The 12308-nt window shown below is 40.5% G+C and overlaps 1 protein-coding gene across 3 annotated transcripts in view; it reads left to right on the top strand.

Annotated features, from left to right (window-relative positions):
• The first annotated feature begins 20 nt into the window (after positions 1-20).
• The window catches only part of FGD6 (FYVE, RhoGEF and PH domain containing 6), a 72178-nt gene continuing 59890 nt past the window's right edge, over positions 21-12308 (top strand). The window contains exons 1-2 of one of the 3 annotated variants that reach the window (XM_033514266.1): positions 21-166; positions 9580-12001. In XM_033514266.1, coding sequence (XP_033370157.1) covers positions 154-166; positions 9580-12001 — 2435 coding nt within the window. In that variant the 5' untranslated portion in view covers positions 21-153. The remainder of the gene's footprint in view (positions 167-9579; positions 12002-12308) is intronic. The other 2 variants (XM_033514265.1, XM_015628451.3) reach the window with 2 other exon arrangements.

Here is a 12308-nt window from a genome sequence, read left to right as displayed (position 1 = left end):
CGGCGGTGGCGGGCGGGGGGAGCTGCTCCTGCTCCGGCTGCTCCTCTGGCTGGGTGGCGGCGCGGGGGAACAATGGGCTCCTTCTCCTCGGCCCTCAGAGGGGCTGTGGCGTAAGGGACGAGGGGAAGCGCGGCTCCGCGCCTGGGGAGCACCATGAGCTCCGCCGGTGAGTGTCCGGGGAAACTTTGGGGAGCGGCGGTTTCCGCCCAGCCGGCGGCAGGCGGGGAGTCCGCGTGTCCCCGCGGCCGGACAGCCTCGCCTCGCTCGCCCCGCGGCGGCGGCGACGCGGGGTTGAGGGGCTCTTGCCGCCGGACGGGAGCCGGAGCCGCCGGCGCGCTCCCTGTCCCGGCAGCGCTGCGCTCTCGGCTGGCTCCGGGGGCAGCTCGGGGAGGCGGGCGGGGAGCGCTCGGAGCGGTGAAGGGCGCACCCGGCTCCGGGGACAGCCGTCCCACAGGCACAGCCCTTCCCGGGGTCCGCTACGGGCTCCCCGCACCCCTCGGCACGTTTGGCCGCGGGGCCGTGCGGGCACGTCCTGCCCGGGGCTGGGGCTGCGCGGGCTGAGCCGGGCTCTCCGCTCACCGCCCCGCCTGTCCCGAGCGGGTCCCTGCGCCTGGGCTGAGCTCACGGCGGGGGAAAACCTGCTGGGGGCCGGGTTCTGGCAAGAGAGCCGGCCCCGGGGCTGGGGCTGTCACTCCGTCTGAATCCGCGGAGCTGCGAGAGTTGGTCAGCTGCGGCTTTGCTTCGGGGATGTACCTGCCTTGGCCGGGATCTTTCAAGCAGGAGCCCCACAGGGGTGCTGGAAGGCGTTCGCTTCTGGCCTTTCCAGCTGCGGGTTGGAACTGACCTACTACAGTTCTTTCCTTACCTTTCCTCCCCCGTTTCTTGACCGCTGCCAATTTAATGACTAAAAGAGCTCCAAGGCAAATTCTTGGTTCAGAACAAGAGCCCCCCGTGTTCAAGGGAATTGCTCGTATTTGTATTTGCCTGCGCGGTTGTGTGCTAACTTAGCACTTTTGTTCAGACATCTGTTAGATTAGTAGATTCCTTTCTTATCTGCCTCAAGACGAGAACAGGAGTAGTTTCTGCGTTGAAAACGTGTCGTGTAAATTATGATGTATTGGATGGAAACACAGCTAATTGTAGGGTTAAACGGGAAGCAGCAAAGTGCTTCCTCTAAGGATTGGGGTTGTGGGTGTTCTGAAGAAAAAGCAATCCACAGTCATCAAGCAGAAATATCAGCCCAGTTCTCAGTGTTTGCCTCTCAAGTATGTCAACTTGATACTGACTCCAGCGTTAATTAAGATATCCGAGTTCTCTTAGCTAATCGGAATTTACTGGAAAATGAAAAGCGATTTAATGCATCTTGCTGCTTCATTTCAAACATTCCCATTTTTAATATGTTTGACAGAACTGACTTTGTTTAGATTTTGAAAAGCATTAACAAAGCAGGTTATCTCTGCTTAACCAGCTGCATTGTGTATTCCCGTTTCTAATAGTGCTGCTGATTGTGCAGTTCACCCGTGATCTTTTAAGAGTTAAACAGCTGTGCAAATAAGTGTTAGGGGGTGCTCAAGAGCAAAGCTATTAAAATTTGATACGGTACTAAGTTTCAGAAAGTTGGGTAGATTTCCAGTACTAAACAGCGATTTCAGGACTTTTAGATCTTAGCTGGTGTGACTAAATCACTTCTAAGTGTACGTTGTGGTGGTGTTTATGGGGAAGGAGAGGACAAAAGGGTTCTGGTGAGCAAAGTAAGCAAAAGGGGAAAAGGAATACTGAGGAATATCAGAACAGAAAGTGGGACAGTTTCATGGCAAATCTAAATTTTAGCAAGTTTTTTCAAGAGGGAGACATAAAGAGTGCTGGGGCAGAAAGAGAGAAGATGAAGGGTATTTAAGAAGGGATGAAGAGTATTTAGTGTGTGATATATTATGTGAAGATAAAGAAAAATAAATGGGGAACAGGTGAAACAAGATTAGAGATTCATGATCCTGCTGGCAGTGTCATGACAGCTTTTGACATTTCAGTTAACAAATTCTTAGGCAGGGTATGAAAAGGCTGAAGACTGCCAGAAAACAGTTCTGAAGGTTTAATATCCTTGTTATTGTTGCTGAACTTAGTGCCTCTATTATATAGGCATTCTTTATAAAGCTGTTGCTCACATAAAAACTTAACAGCTCCTGTATTTGAATTTCAGTCCTGTGATCTATAGAATCTATTTTATACATTGAAATTATTTGTGAATTCAGTTCTTATTCTGGTTTGTGCTTTGTAACCCAATTTTCTGACAACTGGTTGGTAATACAGCATTTCAGTAAAAATGTTATTTATTGGGAAGGCTTCAGGTGGAACTTGAAATGCTAGAAATCTTTCCTTCAATTTGGCTTGAAAGGCTGAAGTGCCTCTCTTGTGTCTTCTTTTAATGTACTTTTAGAACCAAGCAACATGGTACACCATCATCTATATTGCTTTAATAATTTTTTAAGTAGCATTTGCAGGTGTATGCTTGATATGCAGGGCTTTCTCTGAGAGAGATACTGCACTGTTTGAGGGGTCTGTGGTGTGGGGTGAAACGCCAAACACAGCTTCTCCTCAAGGACAGAATTTGTAAAAGGTTTGAGATTGATAACCCAGCCTTAACCTGTCTCCAGTTTACCTTCTTCCTTTCTAAATAATGCAGTGCATATTCAGTGTCTTGCTGCGTATATTTTCTATTTCCTCTACAAAATTGTTTCAGTTACATTTCAGTCCAGAGCTGAACATAATTCCCTGATGGAGTTCTGCCACAGCTGTTGCTTACATGTTTTAAAATGTATATGTAAGTCTGGAATTGTTGGAACTAAGGAACTATAGCACTTTTTATATAATTTGAAGGTTATCTTATTGTAGTGATCAACCCATGTGTTGATTTCAACCTTCACTTACAGCTATACTTCTGCTATTGCTTTCTCATGCACTGCACAATATATATTTATGTATAAATGCTATATATATATATATATATATATATACATGATGCCAACAAATGTCCATTTACTTGTTCCCTGCCTGAAAGTGTTATGCTGGCTTCAAGTATGTGCTTTGCCTTTAAAAGGAAAAAACAAAAGCTCAGAGTTATGAGTTTGACATTTATTTCTTGTTGAAGAAACAGTCCTTATATGTGAATCTATAGAGCTTATTTAATGTGGGCAGAATGTATGGCTTAGGCTTGAAATTGGATTTGACAACAACAATGAGAAAAATGTATTTTTATGTCAGAAATGTAGTTCAAATGGAAAAAAACATAGCAGGAACAGAATAAACAAAATCGACATGACTTTTCCAATCAAACTTCATTGCTTTCAAGGATTGAAAAAAAATGAGGCCTGCAGGGTTCAATGTCCCTTTAACCCTCGAATGTGTCAAGTCTCATTAGAGTTACTCAGCTCTGTCTCTGCATGTGATCTTAAAAGGTTGTTTATTCATCTCTTGTCTTTACTCTGAAGTTATGCCTAACTTTCCTGTTTTATTTCAATAAGTCAGTGAATAACTTAAGATTTTGAAATTGATGTTTTCCTTTTGCAGTTTAATTGGGATGTTTTCTAAAGCTAGTGGAAACCACAAGTTTTCCCTTGTACTTTATAAACTACATGTGTTATCTTCCGGGATGTTGTGACTCATTACTTTTTTTGGGTTTTTTGGTTTTTTTTTTGAGCATTGTGGCACCTGACAAAATCAGAGCTTCTCCATAATGAGAAAATAAACATTTGCCAGAAATAAATTAATGATCTCTCAATACTTTTTTGAGGTATTTATCTAATGAAACTTTCTTTTTGTAACTGAAAACAAAGTAGTTGACCTAAAAAGCCTTGTAATGGGTCTTTAAAATTTAGGCTGCTGGAGAACAGGAATTTTAAAATACTTTATCTGTTTCTCTCTGCAGTGTATTGAGTGCCAATGCAATAATCTCTGAGCATATCCCAAACATAGCAGTAATTATCTTTCTCCCTACATGTTCTTTAAAAGCCAGATTGGCTTTCTTGTTTCGAGAATGTGATTTGTAGTGTTTTGTGCTAGAAATAGTCTCAGGAGCAGCAAACTGGCTGTTGGAGCAAGCTCTTCCTTCATGTGAGAAAAAGCAGCACATTGATCTATTGGTAGATGCCCTCTGGGCATTGCATTATTTTCATATATAGCCTACAGATGTGATTTGCTGTATCTGAGAATACAGTGTGCATATGTAAACAAGGTGCCTCAAGAAAGCCAATGCATATGTTTGCTCTAGGCCAGCTGATGCGTGGTAACTGTTTGAAGCTCTTTTCCTAGTGTGTGTGAAATGGATTTGTGAAGTAGTATGTGAAATATATGTAACCTTATAGGTGAAAAGGAATAAACTGCCATATATATGGTGTGGTAAGATAAGAGCATATGATCAGCTTCTATAAAGTATCTGATTTGTTAAATCCACACCGTTACTTACCCCGTAGTAATTTGATTGTGTACCCTTACCTTAACCTTAGGCTGAGCTGCTATCAAAATCTGATGCTACACTGATTTATTGTTTTACTTCCTTCTTAATTTTTGTTGTTCAGAAGTAACATTGCTTTAGGGGAGGTTGCAGCATCCTGCCCAGGGTACCTCTTGCGTGACTTAAGAGAGTCCAGTAGGGCATCGTGAATACCAGGAGGGGAGCCTCTGTTCGTATGAAGCATTGCAAGGGAAGGAATATCAAGTTATGTCATCTTGACAGTGTCTAGAACTATTTGTCCCCTTTTCATGGACAGATGCAAGTCAAAATGACCTGTTCATGTTCTTTTGTTGTTCCTAAATATGGAAGTTGTTAACATGGTCTCAAAGGTATTGGCATAAAAATTACCTGGGAAAAACAATCCTGTAGCAACAGTGGGGTTTATTGCAGAAGGGGTAGTGCTATTTTATTTTTTGCCTCAGTTCACCAGCATATATCATTGTTTCTCCTTGTTCCTATGTAGAGCAGGGAAGAGAACAAGAGGTAAAAATTTGAGAAGGATTTAAAACTGTGTAATAATAATGCTTAATATTGGCAATATCTTATTGGCTTTTCTGTTTATTCTCATCATAGAACATAGGAGAAGGCACACAAGTGTTTTTAAGTGAGGTCCTCAGTTGTCAAATTCTATCAGCTGAAGAAGAGAAATGGGCAGCACTTTGGGGTCAAAGGATTGAGAGTAGAAGTTGCTTCAGGATGTTCTCGACCTCCTCTGAAACAAATCAAAGGACGAACAGGAGCACTTACCAGTCAAGCAATAACAAGTGATGGTCACAGAGGAGATGAGCAGCATGAGAATGGGTTGTTGCCTTTTCCTCAGCATGCTGAGGGACATAATTCACCAGAGAGATAAATGTCTGTTCTCTGTGCTGTGACCTGAAGTCAGACAAAGAGCACGTGCATTGATCTGCATAGGTGGTGCTAATGGTAATATGTTGTTAAAAAATAATGCCCTTTTAAATCCACATTTTCTAAGGGGGTCAGGTGTTGGTATTTTTAAGCACCTTTTCTTTTTCCCCTTCAACACTGGGCATGGTATTGGCTGTTCCTATGTGAGCAGCAGATTTCCTGTTGGTGATGGCTGCATTGCTAGTCACTTTATTTATTGATTTCTTCCTTTGCATAGCCAAACAGGTTGGAGAATATCTCTTTGACAGTTTCTCTGTCTCCTAAACATTTAATCTGTTTATGCAAATAAAATTTTATATTTCTACTCTTAGATTTGCATTTATTACTGAAATCCCTGGATGCAGGAATTCTCTTGGAGAAATGGGTTAAGGTTGGATTTGGGAGTGGGGAAAATCATAGTGATTCTTTAATAACCTGAGTAAGACAGGCTAGAGAATCCAGTGTTCAGTCCAAAGTTTCCTCTGAAAATTCTACATGTGTCAGAAAGTAAGTTTAAGTTGCCTGTAAGTGCTTGTGGCTCCCCCACTACAGTAGGTGAGATGTTTCTGTAGTTAATTATCCTTTAGGTTTCATAAGAATTTAAGAGCTTTGTTTCTAGTTTGAACTTGTCAAACCTCAATGGTTGGCTGTGGAATCTTATCAGGGTTTAGGTGTTTTTTTTGGTTTGGGGTTTTTTTTGTGATTCAAGAGCCATCTGTTATCAAAAACCTTTTACATGTGCATAAGTATATATATTCTCTTACCATCTTAGTCTTTGAATTCTTGTTAAATTAACCAGGATGATCTTCCCTGAGACTTGAAGAATAATTTTTAGACCTTGGATGATTCTGTAGTTATTTCTGAGATTTGCCGGAAGGCAACATTGCATTTCACTAACAGTCTGGCAGGTGCTATGTACAGAAATATTTTCAACTTCATCTTTTATACTTCTCAGTTTATTTACTGCTTCAGACCTGCATGGAGCTCTCATAACCATGTGAAATTATTTCCGAATTCTCTTCAGTTTTTACTCTCCTAAGCATAACCAACCATCTCTGTCCTTAGATGAATAGTTAGTTCCATATGACACCAGGAAAAAGCTGTCCAATCAACTAATTACCCCATGCATTTGCTCTATAACATTTCCTTCATTTCATTTATTGTTTTTCACCTTGCTTATGCTTGCCATATAACAAAAAGTCATTCTCATATGACTTCTAGTCATTCCTTACACCTTTTTATATAACAGATGCCTCCTACTTAGTTTTCTTTCTGTTCTGGATGGGAAATTGTCCCTTTTAGAGTACTGTTATGTAGTACTATGTTTTTCATCCAACAGGGAATTTAATTAGTTTATAAGCAACTGAACTTTAATTCTTGATTTCTAATGTAAATCTGATTTATTTCTAATGTAAATCTACCATACTTTTACCCTTGTCAGCTGCTGTAATTTTTTTTATAAGTAGTTCATTGCTTGTATTCTTCAGAAACTTAAAGATATTTTGTTAAGGAAAACTACTGGTATGCATTCCCTTCTTGGAATCTTTCCTCTCACGTCACATTTATGTTTGAAAGAGCTCTTCATCACATTCCTTTCTGATGGAGCGGTTGTCTGCAGATCTATATTGATACCGAGACTGTAGTGTGCCTGTTAATACATTGACCCATATCTACTCTAGATGTAATGTGCAATCAGTTTAAAGCAGACAGTGGTGTCTTTATTATCCCACACAATTTGCTGGTCTCTTCTGTCTGTCTCAATGCTTTTTAACATTGAAGAAATTTGAAAAATTCTAGTAGGCTTCAGAAATCACGTTGAATTGCACTTATTATCAGAAGTGAATATTTCTGCTCTGTTCATTACCCAGGTTTCTGCCACTGGCTTACAAACAACCAGTCTATTTGCTTTTTTTTTTTTTTTTTTTTACATTTTCATGGTTTAGTTTTAATAAAACCATGGGGTTTTTTGATCATTTATATTCAGGTAATGGTGTCACATCATAACTTCTGAGTGTGCTCCCTAATAAATACTAGTTAGAAGCGCTGCAGAGTAATGTAATTTGGTGGTATCCAAAATGTTAGGCATTCTCACTACAAAGAGAGAAACTTCCAAGGTTTATGGACTTCAGTTTGTGTGAAAAATAATCCATGGGATATTGCTTACCTAGCCAGTGTTTAATCTCCTGTGTTTTTTTCAATCTGTTTCTCTTACTTGAGCATCAGAAAGGGTTCCAAAGCAGCCTGTCTCTCTCCTGTTTCCAGTGAACTTCAGTAACTTAATAAATATAACTGAACATGGTGCAGCCCAACACTACTATGTTGTGTTCTGTGACAAACTGGGTTTCCCTTCTTCATTTTTTTACCGTGGAACACAGGCTCCTTTATTGCCATCACTTCATATTCCAATTGAATAAGCAATTGGCTTGTGAGTGAGCACTTGTAAGTGTACAGCTCTCTTCTGCTGTTTGGGATCAGTAGTTACCCACCTGAAGAGTTAATTTTATTTTTTCCTAGCAAATTGTTGATTTATCTCCTTGTGGGAAACCTGCCTTTAGATGGGATGCAGAAGGTGGGATAGCGTTGGCAGTAAGTGGTAGTTGTCAGTGGCTACAGGGAGCTGTACCTTTGGAAAGAAATTCTGGATTTCCTTTTGCAAAATTTCTTAAAAATGGTCTCTGCCATCAGAGGTTTATCTCTTCACTAGTATAAATGGCATCAAGGACAGCCATTCCAAGTGTAGGCAGAGGCAGTCTGGGTATCATTTAGTGATTTGTGTCCTAGGAAAACATGGTTTTACTGGCTCTCTGCTTGGAGCAGTGGCTTGCTGTTTAGGAAATAGTTGCAATCTGCCTTTTTTTTTTTTTTTTTTTTTTAAACCCATCTAGATTTCCTTTAAACAAACAAGTCCCCCACAAAACAAACCTAAACTTTGAAACTTCATTCTTGCATTTCTAGGCTAGAGATTAAGATAGTGTATCTATAGTAATAATGGTGGTAAAACACCACCAAACACCAAACCCACATTTCAAACGGAATAATAAATCAATGGCATACCATATCTATTTGCATGTGTAACATTAACTAATGTGTTTTCTTGGGGGTGTTATTTAACATGTATATGACTTACTGAAAGTATACTGATCAAAACAAAGGTAGTAAATACAGAGGTAATACATAAACAGTACGAGGAACTTGTTTACTTTATAAATTTGCACTAATATCAAAAAACACTCAAAACACTTAGAAATCTGAAAATATTCCAGCATATGGAAATGAATTGGTCACAAATAATCTCCTGAAATATTCAAATATTTCAGACATACTTTAAAAAAAGCAACTACAAAACAAGCAAACAAAAAACCCTGAAACCACTCAACAGGATCAAAACTCCATAATCTCAAAGTTCTTCATGAGCTCCTTTTCCTAAGCGTACTTTCCCCAGGGTTTGTCATCTTGTTTTGCCAAGTGGGTCACAATTCATAATAGTGCTGACTGTTTCTAGGTCAGACATGTTGGGAAGAGTGATTTTGTACGAGGCACACAAATAGTGTTTTACAATAGACAGGTACTGCCTTGCTACAAATTACTGCATTAGCCTCATACCACAGACTAACTGAACTGTTGGTAGTGACCAGTTTTGCAACTGCTGGAGTAATTCATATCAGTATTGTTTGAAGGGAGAGGAAGAGAATGAGGAATTTTAGATTACTCATATCTCAGGGTGGTGGAAGAGGGAACTGAACTACCGTGGTCACTGTTCTGGTGGTCCCATTGTCTTTGTGGCTTATTATATGTGTGGCACTTAACATACTTGCAACATTTTAAAGTGGTATTACAGTTAAAATGCAAAACCAGGCGAATCTGCTCTGCTTTTATTGGCATCAAACTTTAGCATCTGAGGGAGTGCATGTACTAATATTACATTACACTGTTTGTTTATGAAAAGACTTTGAAAACTTCCCTAACACTCCTTGGTGTGCCTATTAAAACAAAGAAAGGCAACTAGTAAAGAAGTGGTGTTGCGGAACGGAGGCATGCTTTTAAGAGAAAAATATATCCATACACACATTGTGATCTTGTAGATCACAAGTTAAATGTTACAAAACTTTTAATACTACTGTGTTGCAGGTGAAGTTGTTTTGTGGACAATGGTGACTAAAGTCTTTGTTTTTAATCCTTCCTAGAAATTAAGAAGCCACCCGTGGCCCCCAAACCAAAATTTGTCCTGGGACACAAGGCAGCGCCTCCACCTGTTGCACCGAAGCCTGATATTGTACTTTCTGGTGGGATACAAGCAGCAAAGAAAACCAAGCCAGCAATTGCACCAAAACCAAAGGTTCTTAAAAGCTCCTCCATCCCAGAAGTTAAACCTCCATTGTCTACACGTAAAAACACAAAAAGCTTTGAGGAGCGCAGGGAAGATTCTTCTCAAACTCTAGACCATTTGAACTATAAAAATGAAACCTCAGAAGGAAGTACTGGAAACACAGCATATATTCTACCTGTGTCACATTGCAAATTTGAATGTCTTCATAAACTTGGAAATGGAGAGAACACCTGTAAAACGCAGATAATTCTTGAGCACTTTGACACCTTAGAGAGCATCAAGCTTGGTGAAAGAAATGCAGTATCTCTGGGGGATAGTCACAATGAAAAACTGGCAAGTAAAAGTCAGGTGGTTTTGAAAGCCAGCATTTTGGAAGAGAAACTTAAGGATGTCCTAACTCATGGTGTGTTTCCTAACAGCAGTCCTGTGAGGCACAGGTATGCAGACAAATTTGACAAAGGGGATGGCAGCAGTTCCAAGACTGATGTTAAAATAGAGTTTATGGAACTTGTACAATCTTCGTCATCTTCTGAAGTAGCTAAAGGGAAGCAACAAAATGCTGATGGTGAGATTACTGCTGATGAGTTTCAGATGTCTGAAATTTGTCCTAGTTTGACTGAAAATAATCACAGTTGTTCTTCTCCGTTGGACAAGGAAACTCTAGAGAATGAAAATTTAAGTAGAAACAGGATGTTTTCAGGTGAAATAGGGATGAAAGCAGATGCTGATAAAACCTCCCCTGAAATATCTTCAGTCCTGAGCTCCAAAGTGCTTCCTATCCCTAAGCCGAGAAAGCCACGTGCTGCATGTCTAGTCCGTCAGGATGGCATAGACAGCACAGGAGAAGGAACAAAGGAACCGTGTAATTCAGAGAAAGATTCTTACGGTGTTGTGGACCAAAGCTTAAAAAAGCCAGCAAGAATTAATGTCCTTGCTCAGAGTGTTTGCTATAACCATAATGCAGAAGTGTTTCTTCCTGAAAAATGTGAGGTAATTCAAAGCAATGCAGAAAAAATGCCTCAGGTGAGGGAGCCTGCTGTGAAAGAGTCAGCTTCACAACATCTTTTGCCTCAGCTTTTACATGGAAGTCCTGATTTGGTGAGACATGTTGAATCTTCTTTAAATGCAGACCATAACTGCATGGATGAGATAACAGATCATGCCAGTATGCCAGATGCTGTGGTCAAAAGGACCGACTTTGTCAGGTGTGATACCCTGTCCATGAGTTTGCCAAAGCAGCTCAAACTGGCAAGCAGTCAGCACTCATCTGCTTCCAACAGCCTCCATGTTTCCTCACAAAACATGGAAAATAAAGAATTTAAAATAAAGGATGAGAGTTCCCCAAAAGTTATTCCTAAGAAACCACAGAGGCATGGCCTTCCAGCTGCTGGATTGCTGAAAAAGGCTGCATCAGCAGAGCTTGTGGACAAAAGTTCTTACACCACCAGTGAGGACAAATCAAACAGCCTTCTAGAAGGATCTCACTTCGCACATGCACGAGCCAAGGAGCAGGATGCACTTTTGTCCTGTGACATACCCAAACGTTCTTCTGAAAAACCCGTCTGGAAGTTACCTCATCCTATTCTTCCATTTTCAGGAAATTCTGAATCATTAAAAACTGCTACCAGCTTCAGCCACTTGACTGTTGTGACAAAACCTCGGGCCAAGTCTCTCTCTGCCATGGATATGGACAGGACAGACAAGCCCTGCAAAGACCACCATCACAAGAAAAATAGCTTGAAAAAGCTTCTGAACATGAAACTGTCAGTTTGCTTAAAGAAAAGTGACTTCCAAAAATTTCTGTCTAAAGGCAGCCAGTCAGTGGAGAGTGCTATTGCCAACCTTTCCAATGGGGATGGGTATGGAAATAACAACAGGAATATAGGGTCTGTAGGCAGTGAAAGGAAAGCTAAATCTGCCAAGGCGCATTCCTTAGAAATAGGTAGTCTGGGATTACAGAAGAAGAGACAGAGGAACAGAAGTCAACCTGAGATGCGAAATAACCAAAGGCTGGATTCTTTAGAAAAACATGGACTTTTGGGAGAGAATTTGTCCCAAATGCCTTTGAATTCTGTAACCAGCATTTGTGATCCAGAGTATGAGAACGTACGTCACTATGAGGAAATACCTGAGTATGAGAACTTGCCTTTTGCTATGGGTGCTAGGAGAAATCTCTGCTCTGAATGGCAAAACTCCAGCAGCGTGGAAGACCAGAGCACTGACTTCTATGAAGTTGAGGAACCTTGTGAAGCTACAAGCAGGCATTGGAGACTTGACAGGTAAAATAAAGAGAAAAGGGAAGTTAAACCAGCTGTATTGTAACTCTGTTGGTTGTAAATATGTTTAAATGATAACTTCAGAGGCTGTACCTCTTTCAGTAAATGTCAGCAGGACAGTTTTTCCTGTATATCTTTCTGTAGGCTTTTGTTGTTTTGAAAACTGCTTGCACTTGGCAGTGAGTCAAGAGGAAAAGCTAGTTATTCCTCATATATTCCTCAAAATTTGGGAAACTTTTCAAGTTTTAATTAAAGCAAATCAGATACAGTCATGTATTTGTACCCAAGAATATTTCAATGGGGAGGAATG

The sequence above is a fragment of the Parus major genome, chromosome 1A (genome assembly GCF_001522545.3).
Source record: "Parus major isolate Abel chromosome 1A, Parus_major1.1, whole genome shotgun sequence".
NCBI lineage: Eukaryota > Metazoa > Chordata > Aves > Passeriformes > Paridae > Parus > Parus major.
This window is presented reverse-complemented; position numbering and strand designations above follow the sequence as displayed.